The 25,610-nt window shown below is 42.3% G+C and overlaps 1 protein-coding gene across 2 annotated transcripts in view; it reads left to right on the forward strand.

Annotated features, from left to right (window-relative positions):
• Positions 1-25,610, forward strand: part of AGPAT5 (1-acylglycerol-3-phosphate O-acyltransferase 5) — a 119,724-nt gene that overhangs the window by 58,082 nt on the left and 36,032 nt on the right. For both annotated transcript variants that reach the window (XM_005289706.5, XM_005289707.4), the window contains one exon: positions 14,778-14,868. In XM_005289706.5, the coding sequence (XP_005289763.1) occupies positions 14,778-14,868 (91 nt within the window). The remainder of the gene's footprint in view (positions 1-14,777; positions 14,869-25,610) is intronic.

The raw sequence follows: 25,610 nt of genomic DNA on the forward strand, positions 1-25,610 counted from the left end.
TGAGGTACCGTGGCCTGCAATGTGCCGGAGGTCAGACTAGATCAGACGTGATGGTCCCTTCTGGACTTAAAGTCTGAGACTGAGATGCTCCCTGACCCAATCTCAAAATGTTAATGGAGGGCATTGTTCTGCAAAGTTTTCAAACACTGAGTAGCACTTACTCATGCAACTGTTCTTAGTGAACTTTTGAAAATGGTTTTCAAGTGAAATTGGGACTGTTCCAGCATTTCAGCGATGGTGTTAGGTGTGAACTGATCAGCGTAGCCAACATAGAAATGGGTGTACCGTTTTATAAACTTCTTTCCAACCAAAGAAGAGAATGTAAGTTTACCAGACTGAAATAGAACTGTCAAGGTTATACTTACTAAACCAAATGCTCATATCTGTTAAGATAAAAGAAGCAGTGCTACTGAGTCATTATTTCAGAGGAGACTTAAGTTTCCATTATCTACTCTGAGAATAGTTTAAATAAGATGTAAATACACTTCAATCTACAATTAATATATTGAAACAAGAAAGTGATAGCTTTATGCACTTAACACTATTCATGAAGATACTTGGTAGTTCTGACATCTAACATGACATGTCCACAAGACATCAAATTGTGTTTTTAATGGTATACCTTTTAGTCAGACAGAGCTTGTGTGCCAATGAATTTAGCGCAAGCATAGATATTGCTATATACCTTGACATGACAAATAATGGCAGACCTTCCAGAATAATAATTTGTTTACCCAATGCTGCAGTCAGGGCAGAAAAGCAGCGTGACAACATGCAAAAAATAAAACAAACCCTTTTATTTAGTGTTTCTACAAAATCTTATCTTCTTCATTTCTTTAACTGTCAGGGAAAGGGTTGTTTGCAGATTGAGAGAGATGGGGGAATCTGTACTTGGGATCACTTTATTATTTATCATTTTCACCTACGGTTTTAACAAAAGAATCAAAATGATTAATGTTTAAGCTTTCTGGAGTAATGCCTGCTCCCATTAACAAAGAAACTTGAGAGTTCAAGGAAGACAGAAATGGAGTTGAGGCAGACCAGCGCTTAGTTTAGTGCAGCTTTTGGTTACATATATATATTTTTACTACCTCATGTCATGTGGTCCCCTTCATTTTTTATTCTTTTAAAAAATAACACTTGAGTAAAATGGAAAAAAATTGACCTTCTCACTGCCTCCTGTGTTAAACTGCTGCAAAGATAAACTGCCCATATTTGTCTCTGCTGCTCAGAGTGGTTTCAGTTTTTCCAAATAGTGTGTACCAGAAAAGCTTTCTTTCAAGAGTGGAATTTGATTTTTAGAGGTGTTAGAAATTCTCACAGTATAGTAAACTAAAACTTCTTGCTAGAATTTGGAAATTATCAACTACTAAATTTCTGTGTTCTTTCAGGAAATTTCACTTTTGCTTGCTAAACCCACATTGAAAGGGATAGTCAGTTGTGCCAGCATCATATCTTTTTATTTTTAATAGGCAAAGCATTTAAGTATCTGTGCAAAAGGGAAATAATGGAAAACCCAACCACAAAACTATTAAATTGTGCTACTTCACTATCAGCTATTTCTTATATAATTGTAACATTTTGCACTTGCATCATAAGGGCAATAACTGTTTTCACAAGAATTTGTAGGGCAGTTTTATAATCATATCCCCATGAAATAGGGGTATTATTACTATTTTTTTAATATTACTACAACTTGTACATTAGTATTGTTGCAGTCAGAAAAGTGACTGAAAAAATTACTTTAGTATTCAATATTCTTCAGCAATTACTGATCTACTCAATATGCTAATTTATAAATAAAGTTGACCACGGGCTCTGGTCCTAACTGCAAGCTGTGAATCTTAACTTGTTTCCTGAAAAGGTAGCCTGTATTCTCTCTCGATAACCATCAAGAAGAACAAATCCAAAATCTAAATCCTGCTTCCCTTATGCACTGGAAGACAGCTTGGAGGTGTTCTAGCTGTTCTGCCCATGAATCGGAGAATATAGCCACATCGTCGAGATAGGCGACTGCAAATTCCGCAAATCCAGCCAGAAAGTTATCTACCACTCTCTGGAAGGTGGCGGGTGCATTTTGCAGTCTGAAGAGAACACATTAAATTCATAAATCCATAGATGGGTGATGAAGGCTGACCTTTCCTTGGCTGAGTCATCTAGCAGCACTTGCCAGTATCCCTTAGTTAAGTCTTAGTTAAGGTGGAGATGAACTGGGCACGTCCCAGTTTCTCCAATAGCTCATCTGTGCATGACATTGGATAGTTTTCTGGGCGAGTTTCAGCATTTAACTTACAGTAGTCCACACAAAAGCGGATTTCCCCATCTGGTTTGGGAACCAGAACCACTGGAGAGCCCAGTGCACTCTGAGGGGCAGATTACACCCATCTGTAACATGTAATTGATTTCCCTTTCTATTGCGGTTTTGGCTTGAGGAGCCATCCGGTAGGTTTGGGCAATAAATGGGCGAGCATCACTTGTGTCAAAGGAGTGGTACTCCCATTCTCACCGTCCGGGGGAGGCTGAAAACATTGGCGTTAAGCGGGTGCACAGCTCCTGGATTTGCTGTCGCTGCTTACACCCAAGGGTGATGGAAAGGCTCACCTCTTCTATGCCATCGTTGCTTTTTCCTTCATAGTAGACTCCTTCAGGCCGCTCAGCGTTGTCTCTCTCCTGGCCTGTAAATTGGAGAACCTTGATTTCTCAGGAATAAAAGGGCTTTAATTAACATGGTATACTTTAGGTTTTAGGGTAGGGTCTCTCAGGCGCTCTCGGACCATAAATGGTCCCTCCCACGACATTTCCATCTTATTGGCCTGGAGCGCTTTCAGGACCATGATTTGGTCACCTACTCCGAAGGAACGCTCTCTGGCATGTTTATCATACCAGGCCTTTTGCTCTTGTTGAGCATCCTGTAGGTTTTCTCAAGCAAGGGCTAGAGAGTCTTTGAGGGTGTTTTGCAGGTTAGTTACAAAGTCCAAAATGTTAGTTTCTGGAAAAGATGTAATCCCCTCCCATTGCTGCTTCACCGACTGTAATGGCCCATTAACTTCGCAGCAATAAAGAAGTTCAAAGGGTGAAAATCTCAAACTGGGACGTGGTACAGCCCGGTAGGCAAAGAGCAACTGCTGTAACACTAGGTCCCAATCATTGGAGTGTCCATTCACGAATTTATATATCATGGCCCCCAAAGTCCCATTAAACTTCTCCAGTAGGCCAGTCATTTGATGATGGTAAGGGGTGGCAACCACGTGGTTCACCCCATGAGCTTCCCAAAGACGTTTCATGGTCCCTGCCAGGATGTTAGTTCCTGAATCCATAAGGATGTCATAGGGCCAACCTAGCCTGGCAAAAATATCTGCCAATGCCTGGCTCACGCTTTTAGCCCTGGTGCTGCTTAGAGCTACTGCTTCTGGTCATCGGGTGGCAAAATCCATGCAGGTCAGTATGTACAGCTGTCCTCTGGGTGACTTCTTAGGGAAAGGACCCAGAATATCCACAGCTACACGCTGAAATGGAACCTCAATGATGGGGCGTGGCTGGAGAGGGGCCTTGACCTGGTCTTGGGGCTTTCCCACCATCTGGCACACCTCACAAGACACGACATAGGTAGAAACATCCTTGCCCATTCCCTCCCAGTGGAATGACTTCCCCAAACGGTCCTTGGTGCTGTTCACCCCAGCCCAGGAGGGCTTTAAACTAGGTTCACCGGGGGAAGGAGACCAAAGCCCTGAGGTAAGTGGGGAAATGGGATACCGGGAGGAAGCGCGAGCAGGAGAGTGTAAGAGGGAAGGATTCCTGTCTCAGACTGAGAAAGCGGGACGATCAGCGAGATACCTTAAGTGCCTATACACTAATGGAAGAAGCCTGGGAAACAAGCAGGGAGAACTGGAAGTCCTGGCACAGTCAAGGAACTACGATGTGATTGGAATAACAGAGACTTGGTGGGATAACTCGCATGACTGGAGTACTGTCATGGATGGTTATAAACTGTTCAGGAAGGACAGGCAGGACAGAAAAGGTGGGGGAGTTGCATTGTATGTAAGAGAGGAGTATGACTGCTGAGAGCTCCGGTATGAAACTGCAGAAAACCCTGAGAGTCTCTGGATTAAGTTTAGAAGTGTGAGCAACAAGGGTGATGTCGTGGTGGGAGTCTGGTATAGACCACCAGACCAGGGGGATGAGGTGGATGAGTCCTTCTTCTGGCAACTAGCAGAAGTTACTAGATCCCAGGCCCTGGTTCTCATGGGAGACTTTAATCACCCTGATATTCGCTGGGCGAGCAATACAGCGGTGCACAGACAATCCAGGAAGTTTTTGGAAAGTGTAGGGGACAATTTCCTGGTGCAAGTGCTGGAGGAACCAACTAGGGGCAGAGCTCTTCTAGACCTGCTGCTCACAAACCAGGAAGAATTAGTAGGGGAAGCAAAAGTGGATGGGAACCTGGGAGGCAGTGACCATGAGATGGTCGAGTTCAGGATCCTGACACAAGGAAGAAAGGAGAGCAGCAGAATACGGATCCTGGACTTCAGAAAAGACTTTGACTCCCTCAGGGAACAGATGGGCAGGATCCCCTGGGAGAATAACATGAGGAGGAAAGGAGTCCAGGAGAGCTGGCTGTATTTTAAAGAATCCTTATTGAGGTTGCAGGAACAAACCATCCCGATGTGTAGAAAGAATAGCAAATATGGCAGGCAACCAGCTTGGCTTAACTGTGGAATCCTTGCTAATCTTAAACGCAAAAAAGAAGCTTACAAGAAGTGGAAGATTGGACAAATAACCAGGGAGGAATATAAAAATATTGCTCAGACATACAGGAGTGAAATCAGGAAGGCCAAATCACACTTGGAGTTGCAGCTAGCAAGGGATGTTAAGAGTAACAAGAAGGGTTTCTTCAGGTATGTTAGCAACAAGAAGAAAGTCAAGGAAAGTGTGGGCCCCTTACTGAATGAGGGAGGCAACCTAGTAACAGAGGATGTGGAAAAAGCTAATGTACTCATTGCTTTTTGCGCCTCTCTCTTCACGAACAAGGTCAGCTCCCAGACTGCTGCATTGGGCAGCACTGCATGGGGAGGAGGTGACCAGCCATCTGTGGAGAAAGAAGTGGTTCGGAACTATTTAGAAAAACTGGACGAGCACAAGTCCATGGGGCCAGATGCGCTGCATCCGAGGGTGCTAAAGGAGTTGGCGGATGTGATTAGAGAGTCATTGGCCATTATCTTTGAAAACTCACGGTGATCAGGAGAGGTCCCGGATGACTGGAAAAAGGTTAATGTAGTGCCCATCTTTAAAAAAGGGAAGGAGGAGGATCCGGAGAACTACAGGCCAGTCAGCCTCACCTCAGTCCCTGGAAAAATCATGGAGCATGTCCTCAAGGAATCAATTCTGAAGCACTTAGAGGAGAAGAAAGTGATCAGGAACAGTCAGCATGGATTCACCAAGGGCAAGTCATGCCTGATTCACCTAATTGCCTTCTATGAGGAGATAACTGGGTCTGTGGATGAGGGGAAAGCAGTGGACATGTTATTCCTTGATTTTAGCAAAGTTTTTGATACGGTCTCCCACACTATTCTTGCCAGCAAGTTAAAGAAGTATGGGCTGGATGAATGGACTATAAGGTGGATAGAAAGCTGGCTAGATTGTTGGGCTCAACAGGTAGTGATCAATGGCTCCATGTCTAGTTGGCAGCCAGTTTCAAGTGGAGTGCCCCAAGGGTCGGTCCTGGGGCCAGTTTTGTTCAATATCTTCATTAATGATCTGGAGGATGGCGTGGACTGCACTCTCAGCAAGTTTGCAGATGACACTAAACTAGGAGGCGTGGTAGATACGCTGGAGGGTAGGGATAGGATACAGAGGGACCTAGACAAATTAGAGGATTGGGCCAAAATAAATCTGATGAGGTTCAACAAGGACAAGTGCAGAGTCCTGCACTTAGGATGGAAGAATCCCATTCACTGTTACAGACTAGGGACTGAATGGAAGGACCTAGGGGTTACAGTGGACGAGAAGCTGGATATGAGTCAACAGTGTGCCCTTGTTGCCAAGAAGGCTAACGGCATTTTGGGCTGTATAAGTAGGGGCATTGCCAGCAGATCGAGGAATGTGATCATTCCCCTCTATTGGACATTGGTGAGACCTCATCTAGAGTACTGTGTCCAGTTTTGGGCCCCACACTACAAGAAGGATGTGGAAAAATTGGAAAGAGCCCAGCGGAGGGCAATAAAAATGATTAGGGGGCTGGAGCACATGACTTATGAGGCGAGGCTGAGGGAACTGGGATTGTTTAATCTGCAGAAGAGAAGAATGAGGGAGGATTTGATAGTAGCCTTCAACTACCTGAAAGGGGGTTCCAAAGAGGATGGATCTAGACCAGTGGTTCCCAAACTGGGGTTCGTGAACCCCTGGGGGTTCGCAAAATGTTACAGGGGATTCTCAGGAAAAAAATCCCTAATGGCGGACAGAGCTGTCACTAGGAACCCCGGGCAGCATGGGGCCAGCAGCCCGGAGCGCCTGGACTTCCAAGAGCTAAGCAGATCAAAGCAAGCATATCTATCGCACTGGGGAGATTTAAACTTCAAGACTCTTTATAAGAAATTGAAAGGGAAATGGATATTTTTTGCTGTTTTTAAAATGAAATAGGCAGCTAGTGTTGTTTTTTAAATTATTATGAAGAACAACTTAGCTTTGTTGTAACGTGTGTTGTTTGCCTGGACTGCTCAAGACCTGAATGCTTGTGTAGGAGGAACTCTTTGAGTTGACTTCTTAAATACCTTCCTGCTGTTTCACATCTGATACTCCTTGATGAAACATAGAAACCTTGTCTTATAACAGGTTTATTCAATGTGATACAAGCTACGAAAGTGAGATCTTGGAAGAGTGTTGCCATTTTCATAATGTAATAAAAATACTGTAATGATAAATAATAATTAATAATAAATAGTGTGTAATAAGCATGTCATAAAAACAAATTGTTTTATTCCCAGGGCTGCCCAGGGGGGGTCAAGTGGGGCAATTTGCCCCTGGCCCCGGAGGGCCCCCCACGAGACTATAGTATTCTATAATATTGCAACTTTTTTTTATGGAAGGGGCCCCTGAAATTTCTTTGCCCCCAGACCCCCTGAATCCTCTGGGCAGCCCTGTTTATTCCAAGATCACTGTTTTTATAATTTATACTCAGGTAAAGGAGAAAATCCCTGGAAACATTCATTTTTAGGAGGGGGTTCGTGAGACTTGACATTTTCGTTAAAGGGGTTCACAGGATGTTAAAGTTTGGGAACCACTGATCTAGACTGTTCTCAGTGGTAGCAGATAACAGAACAAGGAGTGGGGGAGGTTTAGGTTGGATATTAGGAAAAACTTTTTCACTAGGAGGGTGGTGAAGCACTGGAATGGGCTACCTAGGGAGGTGGTGGAATCTCCTTCCTTAGAGGTTTTTAAGGTCAGGCTTGACAAAGCCCTGGCTGGGATGATTTAGTTGGGAATTGGTCATGCTTTGAGCAGGGGGTTGGACTAGATGACCTCCTGAGGTCCCTTCCAACCCTGATATTCTATGATTCTATGGCCACTAGGGTGATTGTGGGCTAAGCTCAAGAGCTTTTCCCTATACTTAGTTGGAACTACCAACTGTCTCTGAGGATGCCAGTCCTTCTTGTGCCCACCACAAAGAGTCTCTTTGTATAAGAGTCCTCCTTCTATAACATACCTGGACCTATTAGAAGAGCTGAGAGGCGGTGGATCGCTCCATGCCACAATCCAAGCTCCCTTGTGTCTCTCATCCACTTCATGCTCTGCCTGGAACTGTTCCCTTGATGCTGGAGACATTAATTCCTCGCTGGGTTGTGGACTTGGGCCTGGTCCCACTGGGAGCGATGCAGGTGATGGGGTTGTTTCTGTTGACTGTGAACCGCTCTCCGCTGATGCAGTGGGTGGTATTTCAGGCTCTGGTTCAGTCTCTTGCGTCGGTCTAGCTGCTGCTGCAGGTGCAGACTCTGTGGCGCCCTTTGGTGCTGGCTCCCCTGACTCTGGTGGGATTGCAAGCACGAGTTCTGGTGCTGACTGCTCCGCCAGTTCCAATCCTTGGGCTGGTTCTGGCTGGGTTCCAGGAACTGGATTTACAACTCCTGCCATAGATGCTGGTCTGGAGTCTCGTTCCACCACCTCTGGCTGGGTTCCTGTAGGAGGCTCAGGAATGGAGTTAGGTGTGGAGACCTGTTTAGCTTGGCTGGGGATTACCATCCCTACCCTTTTTGTTAGCCTCATATGGTTGGCTAAGACTTCTCCTGGCAGCATGGGAAAGGGATAATTGTCATAGACTGCAAAAATCCATATCCCTGACCAGCCCTTATACTGGATAGGCAACTTGGCTGTAGACAAGTCAAAAGAGTTGGCCTTAAAAGGTTGCACCGTCACTTGGGCCTCTGGGTCAATGAATTTGGGGTCCACCAGGGATTGGCGGATAGCTGACACCTGTGCTCCAGTGTCTATCCACGCGGTAATCTTCCTCCCGCCCACACTCAGTTTCGCTTCGCTCTGGGGTATTTGCAAGACATCCGGGCCCGAAGGCTCTTGGTAGGACCCGGGGTGATGAGTTGTAGTCGACTGGTGCTCTTGGGATAGTTGGCCTTCACGTGCCCCAGCTCATTATATTTAAAGCATCTCCGAACTGACTGTGGGGTGGGGCGAGGTGGGTGGTTGGAGTGTGGGGTGGTAGGACAACAGGGCATCTGGAGTCTCCCTGGCTCCTCCTTGCGAGGGGGGGCTTTGGGCTGACTCAGATGGTGGGGTGTCATCTCGGGTTGTCCCTTCTGGTATACAAACCAACTGCTATTAGCTTTTTTCTTCTCCGCCCCTCCACCCATTTGGTTCCAATCTCCCCTGCCTCAATTACAGTTTTGGGCTTTTCATCTACGATGTACCTTTCTATTGCCTCAGGAACACCCTCTAAGAACTGCTGCACTAGGAGAGACAGATCTTCCAGAGATTTAACACTTGCTCTTCATATCCAGGCATCCCAATTTTTTACAGTGTGGCAGACGTGTCGGGAAAATGCCACATCTGGTTTCCACCTTAGGGCTCTGAACCGCCGACAGACATGCTCGGCTGTTAGCCCCATTCTAATTCTGGCCTTTTGTTTAAAAAGTTCGTACTCATTCATATGTTCTTTAGGCATTTCATCTACCACCTCTGCTAAGGGTCCACTGATTTGCAGCCTCAACTCCACCATACACTGGTCTATAGGGGTGTTATATCCAAGGCAGGACCTTTCGAAATTTTCTAAGAAGGCCTCTGTATCATCGCCTACCTTGTATGTGGGGAATTTCTTGGAATGGGGAGCGGTACATAGAAAAGGTCTGTTAGGGTTACCTGGTGGACCCAGCTTAGCCCTTTCCAGGTCTAAGCACTTCAGCTCTAGCTCCGCCTCCAAGCGCTTTGCCTGCATTTCTGCCTCCAAGCGCTTCGCCTGGTTCCTCTCCTCCGCTTCCAAGTGCATCATCTGTAGGAAGAAATATCCCTGTCTTCTGCAGTTAGAACTCGATCTGGATTAAGAGCATTCCTCCAGCTTGGCACCTAGATCTTGGTCAAGAGAGGGCTGACCCTTCCCTCCTGGGAAGTTCCCAGTCCCCCATCCCCTCCCTTCATTTCCGTCAGGGAGCTGGATGTCTGGACTTGATCTGGATCTGTCTTCTCTGTGGCGTGCCACTTTGGGAAGACTAGTTTTTCTAAGGTTTTCTAAGGACCTCAACCTCATGCACAGGGCTGCCCAACTCTAGCCTAACTATTTCGTTGCCACGAAGATAGAAAAGAAAAGAAAATAAATGGCTTGTTTGACTCCCTGGCTTTGCAAGCCGATCCCTTTGTGGGCCTGTTTCCCCTCAGGCAGCAAAGAAAAGAAAAGAAAGAGGGGGGGGAAAATCCCTGGCTTTCAAGCAGCCCAAAGGAAAAATGTGTCCTTTTAAAATCCTGAGATCTGTGCTTCTGGTTCAAAATTATTCCACCGTGCTGCCACCATGTCAAGGCTGAATCTCCACTCTGGCACTTTGAGTGCAGAAGGTAGGGGCCCGCAAGGATTTTAAAAATTAATACTTGCCACTCCCAGCTTGTATTAAACTCCCAAGGTTACAGCTTTTTTTTGACCTTGGCTTGGTAAACACTGCCACCACCCAAATGCAAAAAAAAAAAACCCAATCCTTGGACTCAGGAAGGAGCACTTTGGAATTCCTCCCTGTGGGGTACCCTCAAGCCTTTTCACCCCCCACCCCCCGGGAAGAGCTGAGAAAGAAAAAGAAAAAAAAGGAAATTAGCTGTTGCTACCAGCTAATCAAACAACATGCACAAACCTCTTAGGACACGAAAAATCCAATCCTGTTCTTTAAAAAGGTAAATTTTATTAAAAACAAAAAGGAAAAATAATACATCTGGAACTTAGGTTTTTGCTAGATTTTAAAAGCAATTCCAAAAATTAAGCACCCAAAATAGCTTTCTTGAGGTTCAGCTTAAAGATTACAAGCAAAAAAAAGCATCTGGGGTTAGCACAGAGGAGATCCACAAGCCAAAATAAAGAAATAAACCTGATCGCATCTATCTAAACATTCCTAATTTACCTACATATTTGGGGGGTTTCAAATAATTAATTCTAGGTATGATCTGATGATTTCTCATACCTGGCTTAAAACTTTACACAGCATTCCTGCTGACCTCTGTTCCCCTCTTTCCCAGAGAGACACAACAGATACAAAGGGAAAGCTTCTTTCCCAATTTTAAAACGTTCTAGCCTTCCCATTGGCTTTTTTGGTCAGATGCCCACTCCTTTTCTTTTACCTGTGGGCTTGTTAACCCTTTACAGGTTAAGCAAGCAGAAAACAGACACCAAGAGGGATTTTACAGCTAATTGACTGGTTAGGTGTCCATAAAAGGGAGCTACCCCCGCTTCATTTATCACAGGAGCATAAACTCTAGCAAATAAAATGTAAAAATACAATTAAGAAGGGCAAAAAAGAATTTGAATAGCAGCTAGCCAAAGACTCAAAAAGTAATAGCAAAAAAAGGTTTTAAGTACATCAGAAGCAGGAAGCCAGCTAAACAACCAGTGTGGCCACTAGATGATCGAGATGCTAAAGGAGCATTCAAGGATAAGGCCATTGCGGAGAAACTAAATGAATTCTTTGCATTGGTCTTCACAGCTGAGGATGTGAGGGAGATTCCCAAACCTGAGGCATTCTTTTCAGGTAACAAATCTGAGGAACTGTCCCAGATTGAGGTGTCATTAGAGGAGATTTTGGAACAAGTTTATAAACTAAACAGTAATAAGTCACCAGGACTAGCTGGTAGTCACCCAAGAGTTCTGAAGGAACTAAAATGTGAAATTGAAGAACTACTAACTGTAGTCTGTAACCTATCATTTAAATCAGCTTCTGTACCAAATGACTGGAGGATAGCTAATGTGACGCCAATTTTTTAAAAGGGCTCCAGAGGTGATCCCGGCAATTACAGGCACGTAGGCCTGACTTCGGTATTGGGCAAACTGGTTGAAACTATAATAAAGATCAAAATTGTCAGACACATAGATGAACATAATTTGTTGGGGAAGAGTTAGCGTGGTTTTTGTAAAGGGAAATTATGCCTCACCACTCTGCTAGAATTCTTTGAGGGGGTCAACAAGTATGTGAACAAGTGGGATCCAGTGGATATCGTGTACTTAGATTTTCAGAAAGTGCTTGACAAGGTCCCTCACCAAAGGCTCTTAAGCAATGTAAGATGTCATGGGATAAGAGGGAAGGTCCTCTCATGGATTGGTAACTGGTTAAAAGATAGGAAACAAAGGGTAGGAATTAAATGGTCAGTTTTCAGAATGGAGAGAGGTAAATAGCAGTGTCCCCCAGGGGTCTATAATGGGCCCAGTGCTATTTAATATATTCATAAATGACCTGGGAAAAGGGGTAAACAGTGAAGTGCAGAATTTCCTGATGATGCAAAATTACTCAAGATAGTTAAGTCCCAGGCAGACTGCAAAGAGCTACAAAAGGATCTCTCAAAACTGGGTGACTGGGCAACAAAATGGCAGATGAAATTCAATGTCGATAAATGCAAAATAATGCACATTGGGAAATATAATCCCAACAATACATATAAAATGATGGGGTCTAAATTAGCTATTACCACTCAAGAAAGAGATCTTGGAGTCATTGTGGATAGTACTCTGAAAATATCCACTCAAAGTGCAGCAGCAGTCAAAAAAGTGAAGAGAATGTTGGGAAGCATTAAGAAAGGGATAGATAACAAGACAGAAAATATCATATTGCCACTATATAAATCCATGGTACGCCCACATCTTGAATACTGCATGCAGATGTGGTCGCCCCATCTCAAAAAAGATATATTGAAATTGGAAAAGGTTCAGAAGAAGGCAATAAAAATTATTAGGGGTATGGAACAGTTGCCATATGAGGAGAGATTAATGAGACTGGGACTTTCAGCTTGGAAAAGAGACGACTAAGGGGGGGGGATATGATAGGGGTCTATAAAATCATGACTTGTGTGGGGAAAGCAAATAAGGAAGTATTATTATTTACTCCTTCTCATAACACAAGAACTAGGGGTCCTTTAATTAATAGACAGCAGGTTTAAAATAAGAGAAAGGAAGTATTTTTTCACACAACGCACAGTCAACCTGTGGAACTCCTTGTCAGAGGATGTGAAGGCCAAGACTATAACAGGGTTCAAAAAAGAACAAGATAAGTTCATGGAGGATAGGTCCATCAATGGCTATTAGCCAGGATGGGCAGGGATGGTGCCACTAGCCTCTGTTTGTCAGAAGCTGGGAATGAGCGACGGGGATGGATCACTTGATGATTACCTGTTCTGTTCATACCCTGTGGAACACCTGGCATTGGCCACTGTTGGAAGGCAGGATACTGGGCTAGATGGACATTTGGTCTGACCCAGTATGGCCGTTCTTGTGTTCTCATGAAAGATTGAAAACATTGTGTGTGGTTAGTCTGCAGGAAAAAAGACTGAGGGGGACATAATCTTAATGTATGTAAAAGGTTGTTATAAAAAGGAGGGATGATAAATTGTAGTCCTTATCCATTGAGGACAGGACAAGAAGTGTAGGGGGCTTTAATTGCAGTAAGGGAGATTTAGGTTACATTAGGAAAAAACGTCCTAACTGTAAGGGTAGTTAAGCACTGGAACAAATTACCCAGGGAGGTTGTGAATATCTGAGATTTGGAAGGTTTTTAAGAACAGGTTAGATAAACACCTCTCAGGAATGGGCTAATACTTAGTCCTGCCTCGGTGCAGTGGACTGGACTAGATGACTTACTGAGGGTCTTTCGAGTCCTATGATGCTATGACTATGACCACTCTACTCCCTGTCACTCTGGACTGGTGTCAACTTTGACTCCTTCCTCTCTTTTCCTCTACACATCCAGGCTGTATCCAAGTCCTGTCACTTTTTTGTCTACAACCTTTAAATTCCATCCAATTTTTTTCCTCTGTCCATGCAGCTGAAGCTTTCTTAATCAAATCTTTCTCATGACAATCAAGATGTTGCCTCTTTCTCTACACTTTTGCAAACTACCCAAGTTGCTCCCTCCAGTTAGTTTAAAATGTAGCTACTAAGATTTTTGCATGTTGCCCTGACCATATCACCTCCACTTGCTCTCTAAGTTCCACTGCATAAATCTTAAGCTTCTTTTCCTACCATTTAGGGCTCTTCATAACTTTGACCTTCGATAATGGTCCATTCCTGTCTCTTATCCCATCCCTTTTCCCTCCAAAGACTTCATTCCACAGATGCCGGTCTTGTCTTCTCAGGTGTCAGCTTCTCACTCCAACCTCTCCGTAACTTCTTCTCCACTGCTCTTATGTATGGAACACCTTCCTTTGACTATCTGTAAAGCCACTACCTTTTTTTCTTCCTTCAAATCTTTTTCCAAAAGACCCACCTCTGCTATGACACCAGAGAAATCAGCTATTTGGGTTAACCACAACTGGCTGACATGATTTTACACTGAGTAAAAGCAAACCATGTTTAATTTCATGCTAGTTAATATTTGCTATAGCATGGTATTTCCAATGCATATTATGTATGTTTTTAATGAAAATCCAATCAAAGGTATGCAGCATTGCCATTTAACATTGTGGAATTTATATTGGTCAACTAATAGACCTTCTGGTGATTATGGGGTCTGAGATAAAGTTTAACATAATGAAGAAAGTTAAGTTAAAAATAACATCAGTGGTAAAGCAGAAAATCCAGTTTAGATCCCCTGTGATATATCAATGGAAAAGAGTAAACACTTTATATTTAGAGTTCATTCTGCCATTGTATTTCAAGTTGAATACTACTAAAGATTATTATATGAGAACAAGAATTTTGTTCGTAGCTCAGCTGCTCCTGCTGTTTATTTCCTCAATTGATTTCCTAATCTTCCTTTTGGTATGTGGCTTTTTTATCTTTCCTCTTAAAATTTGTTAAATCACCTAATGGGCTTTTTACTGCAGACATATAAAACCCTGAAAATTGGGTTAATGACTGAAAATAGTTTTAAACCCTAAACTGTAGCATTGCAAATGAACCAGCTATGTATGTGACATAGTTAAAGTAAGCCTCCTATAGCTTTGTAATGAGTGTTGATTTTCTTCCAATACTTGCAGCTGTATCTGGAATGTGATGTTAATCTCATGTGTAAGTCCAAAATTGTATTAATGTTTTTAGAAATTATATGCTATGTCTGATTTTAAAAATATGTGCATATATATTTTTTTTAATCCCACAGATGTATCTTGTGATTTTTCCAGAGGGAACTCGTTACAATCCAGAGATGCCAAAAGTCATTGCAGATAGTCAGTTATTTGCTGATAAAGAAGGTAAGCAAAACTTCAAAGAACTTTGGTGAATGAAGAGGGAGAGAACATTATTCTGTTATAACATCACATGTTATAACTGTTGGCGTGTGTATGAGTGAGATAGAGACAAGGGAGACTTTTTGTGTATTTTGTAACATATAAAAGATTACTACAAATGTCTTCTGATTTGAATTAGGAATTAAGTTTGTCCAGTCCATAAATCATTCTTAACAAAATGACAACCTTCATGTGGTGCTTCTGTTAAGTGCTGGGTTTTTTTGTGCTCTGTGTTTTGTACAAATCCACCAACATACCAATGTCGTCAATTGGCCACTGGATGTCGTTTTACCGACTTCCAAGTGAATGTAGCAATGATTATACTTCCTCATAAATTTGTAGTTGTTGCTACCTATCCAAGCGATACGAACGAAGAACAACAAAATCAGCTACCATTTTTATCTTATCATTATTGATTTACTGATGTTTTTTAATAAAGAAGTAGTTTACTTTTTGAAGTTTTAATGTATGTATGTTTGTACAAGCCTGTGTCCATTTTCACAAACAAGGTTGTCTGTTTGATTTTTGTCTATAATAGCTATACTTCAGGGGAATTACTTTAGATTTAGAAGAGCTTTTAGGAACATGGATCAGACTACGGGTCCATCAAGTTCAGCATCCTGCCTCTGATGGTAACCAGTACTACGTGTGTAATAAACCTATCATACAGAATGACTCGCCCAAGGGAAAAGTTTGTTCCTAGCATTTGTTCCTAAGAGCCCTCGTCATGGATCAGGACCCCATTGTGCTAGGTACTGTATAAACAAACAAAGGATAGTTCTTGTCTCAAAGAGTTTACAATCGACGTACAAGACGAGAGTACAGATGGTGGAGTATAAAGGAACAGTGAGACTGTATCGGTCAGCATAATAGGCTGTGGTCTCAGTGCACCAGTGGTCTAACTGTTGAGGTTTTTGTAGGCATTATGACAGATGAGAGTTTGAAGGAGGATAATGAGTTAGTATGGCAGAAGTTTATGGGGCGCTCCTCCCATGTGGGCAGGGAAAGGAGGGGAAAAAGCATGAAGGTGCTTGTTTGAAAATGTAATAAGTAGGCAATGGAAGCTGGCATCATGAGCCAGTTGAAGGCAGGAGTCAACATCTCAAAATGTTTACACTTTTAAGTATAGCTGTTGGGAAAATGCATTTCCTGGGTTTTGTTTGTCTTTTTTCATATTTTTTTTCCTGTTGATCAGAAGTGAAATAAAAAATACAACAATGGTTCTCAGAAAGTCATTTTTGTGACACTGAATTGAATTCAGAAGTATGTGAATCGGCATGCTTATATTGTCAGGCTATTGAACTTTGGTTAATTTTAGCCCAAAGGGATATAATTATTTTTCTGCTTCTCAGGAAGAATGGAATTTGTGTGTGTGTTGTGTGCATGTTTAAGTCATAGTATATACATCTCTTCAGTTTCCTGTTGAAAATGAATGACGGGTGTTAGTGATATTTTTTTCCTGGTCTTAATTATATCTCTGCTATTTTGTCACTTTATGATGGTTTTTTTTCATGGTCCTTGATGTTTCATAGCATCTGTTTACTTATTCCAGCACCTTCTGAGTGATATATTCTGTTGTTGTTCTAAATCTTAAGAGAAACTCTTGTTTAAAAATACTAAAAATTTATCCTTTTAATATAAATATTTCTAGGCTATTGTCATAAACATACAGCTAAGGGTAGCATAAAATCCCTCTTTACCCTGTAAAGGGTTAATTCCTCTTTTACCTGTAAAGGATTAAGAAGCTCAGATAACCTGGGTGACACCTGACCAAAAGGACCAATAAGGGGAGAAGATACTTTCAAATCTGTGGGGGAAGGTTTTGGGTCTGTGTCTCTCGGAGCCAGCAAAGAAACCAGGCAGGGAATTTAAATCTTCTTAAGTATATCTGAACTAAGCATCTAGTCTTGCAGAAATAGTAAGTAATAGCAGAAAATAAATGCGTTAAATTACCTTTTGTTTTAGCTTGTGAATTCCCCTGTCTAAGTGGGAGGTTTAGCCCTGGTTTTGTAACTTTAAGGTTTTGCCCAGAGGGGAGATCCTCTGTGTTCTTGAGTTTTTTGTTATTCTGTAAAGTACTTACCATCCCAATTTTACAGAGGTGATTCTTTTACTTTTTCTTTCATTAAAATTCTTCTTTTAAGAACCTGATGGATCTTAAAACAATGAAAAATCAAAGGGTTTCGGTCTGTGTTCTGTACCAATTGGTGAGGATATTATTCTCAAGCCTTCCCAGGAAAGAGGGTGTAGGGACTTGGGGGGGCGGGGGGGGGAAGAGATTTGAGGAAGGTGGGCTCCAAGTGGCCCTACCTGAATGTTTGTTTAATTCACTTGGTGGTGGCAGCATACTGTTCAAGGTGGAGTTTGTGCCTTGAGAAAGTTTTTAACCTAAGCTGGTAAAAATAAGCTTAGGGATTCTTTCATGCGGGTGCCCACATCTGTACCCTAGAGTTCAGAGTGGGGAAGGAACCCTGACAGCTATAAAATGCTTTCAGTTTTAAAGTAGAATCTTCCTCATCTGCATTTTTCTAATTCTCACATTTTGTTGGGGAAAAAAATGGTCTTTCCTCAACCCCTCAGCCAAGATATAATAGCTCAGTGTAGATTTGTTCCTGCTTCCATTCATTACAATGGAAAGAGTCTTAAAATAAAGTTTACTAATATGTTATGAAATATCATAAAAATGAACTACAGTTGTGAAATTAGTGCTTTTTGTTTGCAGTATCCTTTTTTGTTCACTGATAATTTCACAAAATTTAGTAATTCAGAATTCATTACCTACTGTTTAAACTTTGCTTGACTTGGACAATAAAAATCGTCTGGTCAGTTTTATCTTTTGTTACAGTCAGTTTCACTTTGATTCTTATGCACTAGCACAATGCACCGATGTTTGGGTTGCAAACACTGTAGGAGGTTTTTTTTTCTTTTAAAAAAAATTGAAACTTGAATAAAAAGACAAGGAGACATTTCTCATGATAGTTTTTTACATTTATTTTTGTTAAACTTAAAATTTTGATACCAAATTTATTGAATATAATTCTCTTAAAATATTTGTTCAGAATCAGTTGAAGTGATGAGACCTAAAGCATAAAAAAGTTTGCTGTAACTACTATATGAATATACAAAATTGTTGAAGATCACAAAGCTGTCCCAGATCACAGAAAAAAGCTGTTCTTTCGTACTTTGTACTGGTTTCTGAGCTCTGGAAACATTGACTGTTTGTTTTGAACATGATTCTGAGTATACCTGAGAAGTTTATTTTGCTTTTACAAAGTGAGAAGTATGAAAAACTTTCTCTATTTTTATCTTCTGTAGGCCAAATTGATTGATTTCCTGGAGAAGGTTTCTGAAAACAGGATGAATTTATTCCCCCTCCCCTCCCCGCCCCAATCTTTGGTGTATAAGATTGATATGTATCTTTGTCTGATTATTGATATTAGTTAAACATCAGTTATAAAAAGGCTGCAGTAACTACACATTCAGATTGACTGGATTGCAAAATAGTTTTGGGACTGTAGAGGAAAAAAATCAGACACTTTGGTGAACATCCAAGGACTTGATTTGCAGGTTACTAACCTCAAATACATGCCCATGGCATAATGCAATATGAAAATGTAAATAAGCTTAACTGTGCATGGATAAGATGGAAGAATATCAAACACAAAGAATTTAAGCCAGTTGAGATCTCTGGGGAAACAAAGAGGTGATTTTTATTTTTTTTTATTTTAGTTTTATTAAATAGACTTCCACGTGATGGTTTGCTGAACCATGAAATTTGGGATCTTGTCTGCCTGATTTGGTTAGGAAGCCTCCTGTTTCTAAAACAGAAGCAAATGAGATGCATAGAATTGTTTCTGCCTTGTGGCAATCTGGGTATGAAGATGATGATACTAAAGACTGTATTCCAAACTTCCCTGGGAGGAAAATGGGCCTCCTCCTTACCCCAGTGCTCTCAGAAAAAAGAATAGGGTTCTTTAACGTGAAAAATGAGCTCAGTGAACTGGATTTGAAAATTGCCATAATGCACTCTGCCAAGTTCTCGATTGAGTATACTGCCAGGTTTTTTGTTTACAAAAATCCAGAGGATGCCAGAAACTTCTGGAGGCATTAATATTCCTGTTTGGGGGGAGAAACTGAGATGGACACACACTGATTAGACAGTACAATCAAATATTCCTGTATATCTGATGAAACATAGTTTCTTGGGGCTAAACCCTGCAATTTTCATGGCCCCGTCCCTGTCGCTGACCCTGGTCTCCGAAGCTTTGGACCTGGGTTGGGGCATCCACCTGAGCGAGCTAAGCACCCAGTGCCGCTGGTTGAGGGATGATCTGGCCCTCCATATCAACGTCAGGGAGCTCAGAGCGGTTGCCTGGCCTGCCAGGCTTTCTTTTTCCACCTGAAGGACAAGGTGGTGCAGATCCTGATGGACAATGCTGCCACGATGTATTACATCAACAGGCAGGGTGAAGCCAGGTTGTCAGCCCTTTGTCAAGAAGCTCTCCACCTTTGGGATTTTTGTTTATGGCATGCCATTCATCTGGTAGTCCCACACCTGCCCGGAAGCAAGAACATCTTAGCTGATCACCTCAGCAGGACCTTCTCGTCTCGCCACTAGTGGTCGCTCCATCCAGAGGCGGTCAGCATAATCTTCTAGATGTGGGAAACTCCCCAGGTGGACCTGTTCGCATCGAGGCAAAACAGGAAATGCCACCACATATTCTGTTTGATCCGGGGGATGGACAGGGGCTCCCTATCAGATGCATTTCTCATCCCGTGGTTGGGGCCTCTAATGTATGCCTTCCCGCCACTGCCGTTGATTCACATGGTTCTTGTGAGGATCAAGCAGGACAGGGCGAAGATTATCCTAATAGCCCCCATGTGGCTTCACCAGCACTGGTTCAGAACGTTGCTGACCCTTTCGGTAACCATGTTGCCGTAGCTGCCCCTCGGGATGGATCTGCTGTCCCAGAACCACGGACATGGGCGCGCACACACCCAGAATGGAATGGACATGAGTAACACATCTCGAAGAACTACAGTTAGAAAAAGATAGGTAACAGTTGTTGTTTTTTTCCCCAGAGGGAGTTGAGCAACAGTAATTCCCATTAAAACCACTGGCAACTACGTTTTCTTGGCACACCTGAAAATCTGACTACTTTTTAGATGGCTGGCTTTAGGCGCCTACATTTGAAAACTTCAGATTTATCATAATCAGCCAATTCCAGAGTATGCTCTTTTTTTTCCTTAGCATAATATCATTTTTTTCATTATGAGTATATCCTTTGAACTATGTACAATGAATTTTGCCTGCCATCATCAAATTACTGGTATATAGTAGAGAAGATGGGCAGGCTCATGAAGAATTTAGAAAACAGCTGCTCCCAGAGGTGTAGACCAGTGTCATAAGAACATAAGAATGATCGTCCTGGCTCAGACCAATAGTCCATAAAGCTCAGTGTCCAATCTTCCAACAGTGGCCGATTCATTATCAACATTGAATTTCATCTACCATTTTGTTGCCCAGTCACCCAGTTTTGTAAGATTCCTTTGTAATTCGTCACATTCTGCTTTGTCTGCTGATCACCTGTTCTTGGAACCTGAAGATCAAAGGCCCAAGCTGTATAAAGAAAAGACTGAATTATTCATGGTTGTGCTAATTATGAGCTCAGACTGTTATGAACTTGTAACCACAGAAAATACTCTTGGTGGGGTTTGAAGGACTGACTCCTTCCAGAGCCCTTCAGGTGTGACCTTTAGTAAGCTTATTAACAGAGGCAACGTGTGGAGGGGGGCATGTGGGGTCCCGTGCCCTCTCCCTGACTTCTGCCAGTGTTTGCCAGCCCTGTTTAGCCACATGGTGCAGCCAGACCCCTCCTCCCTGTCAGCAGCTGCCAGAACCAGCAAGCTGCATGCCATGGGAAGAGGCAAGAGCAACAGCTGGGAGCTGCAGGGAGGAGCTGCTGCTTTCTGGGAGGGGAGATTGAGGTACGTCTCCCAGGGGAAAGGGGCAGAGCGGGACTCAAGCTGTTCAGGGGGCAGCCAAACCTTTAAATTGTGGGTCCCCCATCAGCAGGTACAGGTCATCTCTGCTTATTAGCGTGTGTATAGGTTTTTATTTTTATTAATATTTTTCCTCTGCGGTGCTTTCACCTTACAAATAAATGTGCTTGCTTACAAGGAGCTGTATGGTAACTTGTAACTGCTGATAGTTACATTGTTCATAGCGCTCAAAAGAGAAAGCAGAGCACAGATGCTGGCCATCTGGCTTGCTGAGGAAATCACAGTGTGGGCAGGGAACTGTGGAGCCTGGAAAAACCCCAGTCAGGAGGGCAAGAGACGCGGATCTCTACCCAAAGGAGGTGATGGCTGAGGAGCCAGGAGCCTAGAGTTGGGTGCCATTGGTAGACCACAGATGGGGAAAACAGGTTTAGTTGCCCTGAACTATGATATCTGGTAATGCAAGTCCAGCCCTACATTGGATGTCCCAAAGTCATGAACAAATGACATTGTCACCAAAGTAGAAGTGTCTTTCAAACACAGCAGTGAGATGGTTTGGTGTGTTATATAGCCTATCTGACATACGGTACGTTCTGCATCATGATTTGCATTTTAAGAGTTCACGAAACAAAACAACTTTCACTTGCTACTTGTCTGCATGTTTTCACACATTTCCTTGATGTTCCCCCTTCACCTTCTTCCTCTGTCTCCAAAGTCCCTCCTCCAGGAAGTTGCATATTTGTTCCTTTCTTGGGGATTTATAAATTTATGATGCTCGACTCATTTTAAGATTGTGGCCTAACAAATGGTTTTCTGTCTGTTTGGGGGGTCTGGTAAAGTGTATCTTATTGGTTGGATAGCAGACAGTGTCTTTATCTGAAGATACTGGAAGCAGGAGATGTGAAATTACCACAGAGCAGCTAACTTACCCACTGTGGAAATAGCTGTGATATTTTTGTAACCTTGCTCTTGATCAGTTCTCTAGCATAGTTATTGACATAGTTCTCTACAGTCTATTCCAGTAAAGGGAGAGTATGTGACCCTAATAATATAAGAGACTCCCACCCACACATCCTAGGTTAGCAAGAACTGCTTCTTCCATACGTAACTTAGAACTATCTTTCTCTGTTTAACTTTTAAAAACAAAGATGTTAACTATGTAGAGAGAAGAAATTGTAGGATTAAAGAAGTGTTATTACTAGGTGGATAAAATGCATCTAGCTTATCCAGCTTGTCAGCAGAGTTTATCCCTTATCAATAGATGTAACCATACAGTAGAACCCTGATTTTATGAACATCAATCTTCAAATGATCAGTTATATGAATCATTTTTCTGCTGTCTAAGTAAGGTTCCTGCTGCCAAATATGACTTCAGTCCTTTATCCAAAGTTCAAGCAATTGTACAGGTTTAAAAACTAAGAGATTTGATAGCAAGGGATTCAGTTGTCTCAAAGAAAAATCAGTTTTATTGTATACATTTGTTACCGTTCGTTATGTATACTATGCAATGTAACTTCTGTAATTTTCAGGTGTTCAATGTTATGAACTTTTTGATTTTATGGACTGTTCAATTCTCAATTAGTTCATAAAATATGGATTTTACTGTGTATAAATCCAGACAACTGGATACTGATCTATCTGAACCCATTAGAAAATATTTGAAAAGGGTTAAACTAAATGATTCTCTCTCAACTTTTCATCCACAGAAAACACCATTGTGGAGTTTTAAAATTAACATTACCAAATTTTGTATTTTTCTCCATAAGCCTCTAAATTGCTCAAAGCCAGTCTGTGAACCATGATAATCTGGGTGGGGATTGGTGTGAGACTTTAGAATACTTTGAAAGTGTCCATAAATGTTGTTAGAATGTAATGAGTATGTCCATAGATTTTTCTTACTCGTTGGTCTGTTGGTTGGGTGGAGTTTCCCATAAGTACGTTTTGGAATTTCAAAGGGTCCCTGAATTTTTGGTAATCACAGTAGTGATTTTTTTTTCTTACCTTGCAAAGAGAAGACTTTTCATTTATCTCTGGAGGAGGAAGATTGGAGGGGAAGGGAGGTGTTTGTATTTCCTGTGTTCTTACCTCATGGTATGCTCCATAGTTGGGTTTGTTTTGGGTCAGAGACTGTGTGAGAACTCTAATGTGTAATTTTTGGAAAAGTAGATTTTGGACTACTTCAGAGAGTTTGTGAAGATGTTTGTTTTACAAGTTAAAAGTCTTATGGATTTTGTCACCATGTTAGACAGTGTCTCTGTCAGTTCCTCTGGGAAGCCTTTGGTGTCTGATTTTTAGATTAGAACAATGTCCAGGTTAGTCCCTTTGGACTCTCAGTGGAGATACTCAAGGGAGTCCAATTCAAATTAGATTTTCCTGTGTCTAAACATGGTAGGAAATAATATCATGGCTCCTCTCCTCCAGATATGTTAAGTTAAATTAAATTAAATTAATGGAGAGATCCTATCTCCTAGAACTGGAAGGGACCTTGAAAGGTCATCGAGTCCAGCCTCCTGCCTTCACTAGCAGGACCAAGTATTGATTTTGCCCCAGATCCCTAAGTGGCCCCCTCAAGGATTGAACACCCAACCCTGGGTTTAGCAGGCCAGTGCTCAAACCACTGAGCTATCCCTCCCCCACCCCCACCCCCACCCCTTGGTCTGTGGTGAATACAGTTTCTGGGGGTAAGATTAAAAAGAGGGGAATCAGCTGACCTAACATTAGACCTGGATGATCACTCAGCCAGGTTTCTTGTCCAGTGATTTGTCTGCAATCAAATTATGAATGGTAAAAGGCATATTAGACAGTGATCTTTAGTTGATCAACCTGACTCTGAGGTCTAGGTTTCAGTCTGTTTTGGGCTCCGGTGATATAGGCATTCCAGATTCATTATAACTATCCATTGATCTTTCCAGGCTCTGGTTGGCATTTTCTCTGTTCATTGCCTTCATATACGACTTGTATGGAGGAGGAATACAAGTGAATTGTCAGACATTTATATATCTATTTTTAATTAAAAAGTTAATTTCTGAAGATGGTGGTGGCTTAGGCCTTAGTACTCATGAGGGAAAGCTTCCCATTCATCTCTGCTGAGTAGTTATCTTTTCTGGGTTGAAATAATCTTGATTTTTACTAGAATCTGTTCACCAGAATGATACTTGAAGCATCATTGTGCTCTTGATTTTCATTAGATTATCTGACCGTTTTAATAGACGCCAGTTCTTTTTTGGATTTATTGGCCTCCCTAGCTTGTCTGTTAAGACTTTGTATTTTTTATAATAGTTTACGAACTTGATAAAATTCAAAAATTAGCATCTCCTCTATATATTAGCAATGAGAATAGCATTACAAGGTAAAGTCTGACATTAGATATTTAGCTTGTTTTCTTTGGCTTTTAAAGTAAAATCTCATGACCTCAAATACTTTAACATAGAGTCTTAACTTTGTATTGCCCAATATTAAAAACAGTTTAAGCATAGCGTGTTTTGTGAATTGGATGCAGACAGGCTGTCAAAATAATTGTAATTAGTTGATTTTAAATTATGGTATGTTGACTTTAGCAAAGATTGTCAAGTGATTGCAAGAATATCTAACATTTTTATAAAACAGATACTTTTAAAAGATGTGTTGTATGCCCAGTACTTTCATTTGTCTACAATATTCTGAGCTAGGCATATTAAATAGTGCATTACTGTTTTTATTTTTTAAGATATTTCTTGGACCATCTTCATTATTACCCAAATGGCAGGCCCAAAATCAGAGCTTACTTTGTGCTTAGGCCTTAGAGCTCACCAGTAACTCCTGGAATGGGAAGGAACTTCATTCTACTTTCACAGTTAACAGCTTCCCAGTGACCACCTTAATCTCCAAAACAGGATCATATTTTCAAAATTTCATATTCTTCGAGTGCTTGCTCGTGTCCATTCCACGTTAGGTTTGTGCGTACCACATGCACCATTGCCAGAGATTTTTCCTCAGTGGTATCCATCAGGACGACTTTAGCACCCTCTGGTGTCACACACTTATGTGCCGGTATACGGGGTGCCGCTGGCCATGCACTCTTCTCAGTTCCTTCTTTCCGCCCATGACAGTTGCTGTAACAACCCCTCCTGCTTCGGCAAGGCTTCCCTCTCCCTATTGGCAAGGGGCTGGGGCGGGGCATGCCCCGGTCCTTGGGTTTCAAACCTTGTGCCTCCTGTGGCAAGCCTATGCCCATGAGTGACCTACACTCCAGCTGTCTGAAGTTTTTGGGAGAAACTCACATGAGAGACCGGTGCCAGATCTCTCTGGACTTTTGACCCTGTACAAAAAGGGACACAGAGATTAGAGGTTATCCTAATGGAAGCCGTGTTCAGACCAGCCTCAGAGCCAAGCCGCTCCCATTCTGCACCAAGCACTTCAGACTCAGTACAAAGTGCCCCTCTGGCACCACATGCTTCCCAGCACCATTCCCCATCTCTGGTGACGAGGAAGAAGCACAGTAAGCAGCACACTGACAGAGGGTGCTCACCGATGCAGAAGGAGGACAAACATGGGAAAGACAGTAGTGTGACGCGCGCCAGGCCACTCCTCCAGCCCAGGTCCCACGGCGGCACCGTCAACTCCATTCAGAGCATTGAGTCTATCCACCTTGAGGTTTCACATCTTCTGAGAGCTCGGAATGCACTGGCGGGTCACCTGAGCAGATCCTTTTCCTGTCACCATGAGTG

Source organism: Chrysemys picta, chromosome 3 (genome assembly GCF_011386835.1).
Source record: "Chrysemys picta bellii isolate R12L10 chromosome 3, ASM1138683v2, whole genome shotgun sequence".
NCBI lineage: Eukaryota > Metazoa > Chordata > Testudines > Emydidae > Chrysemys > Chrysemys picta.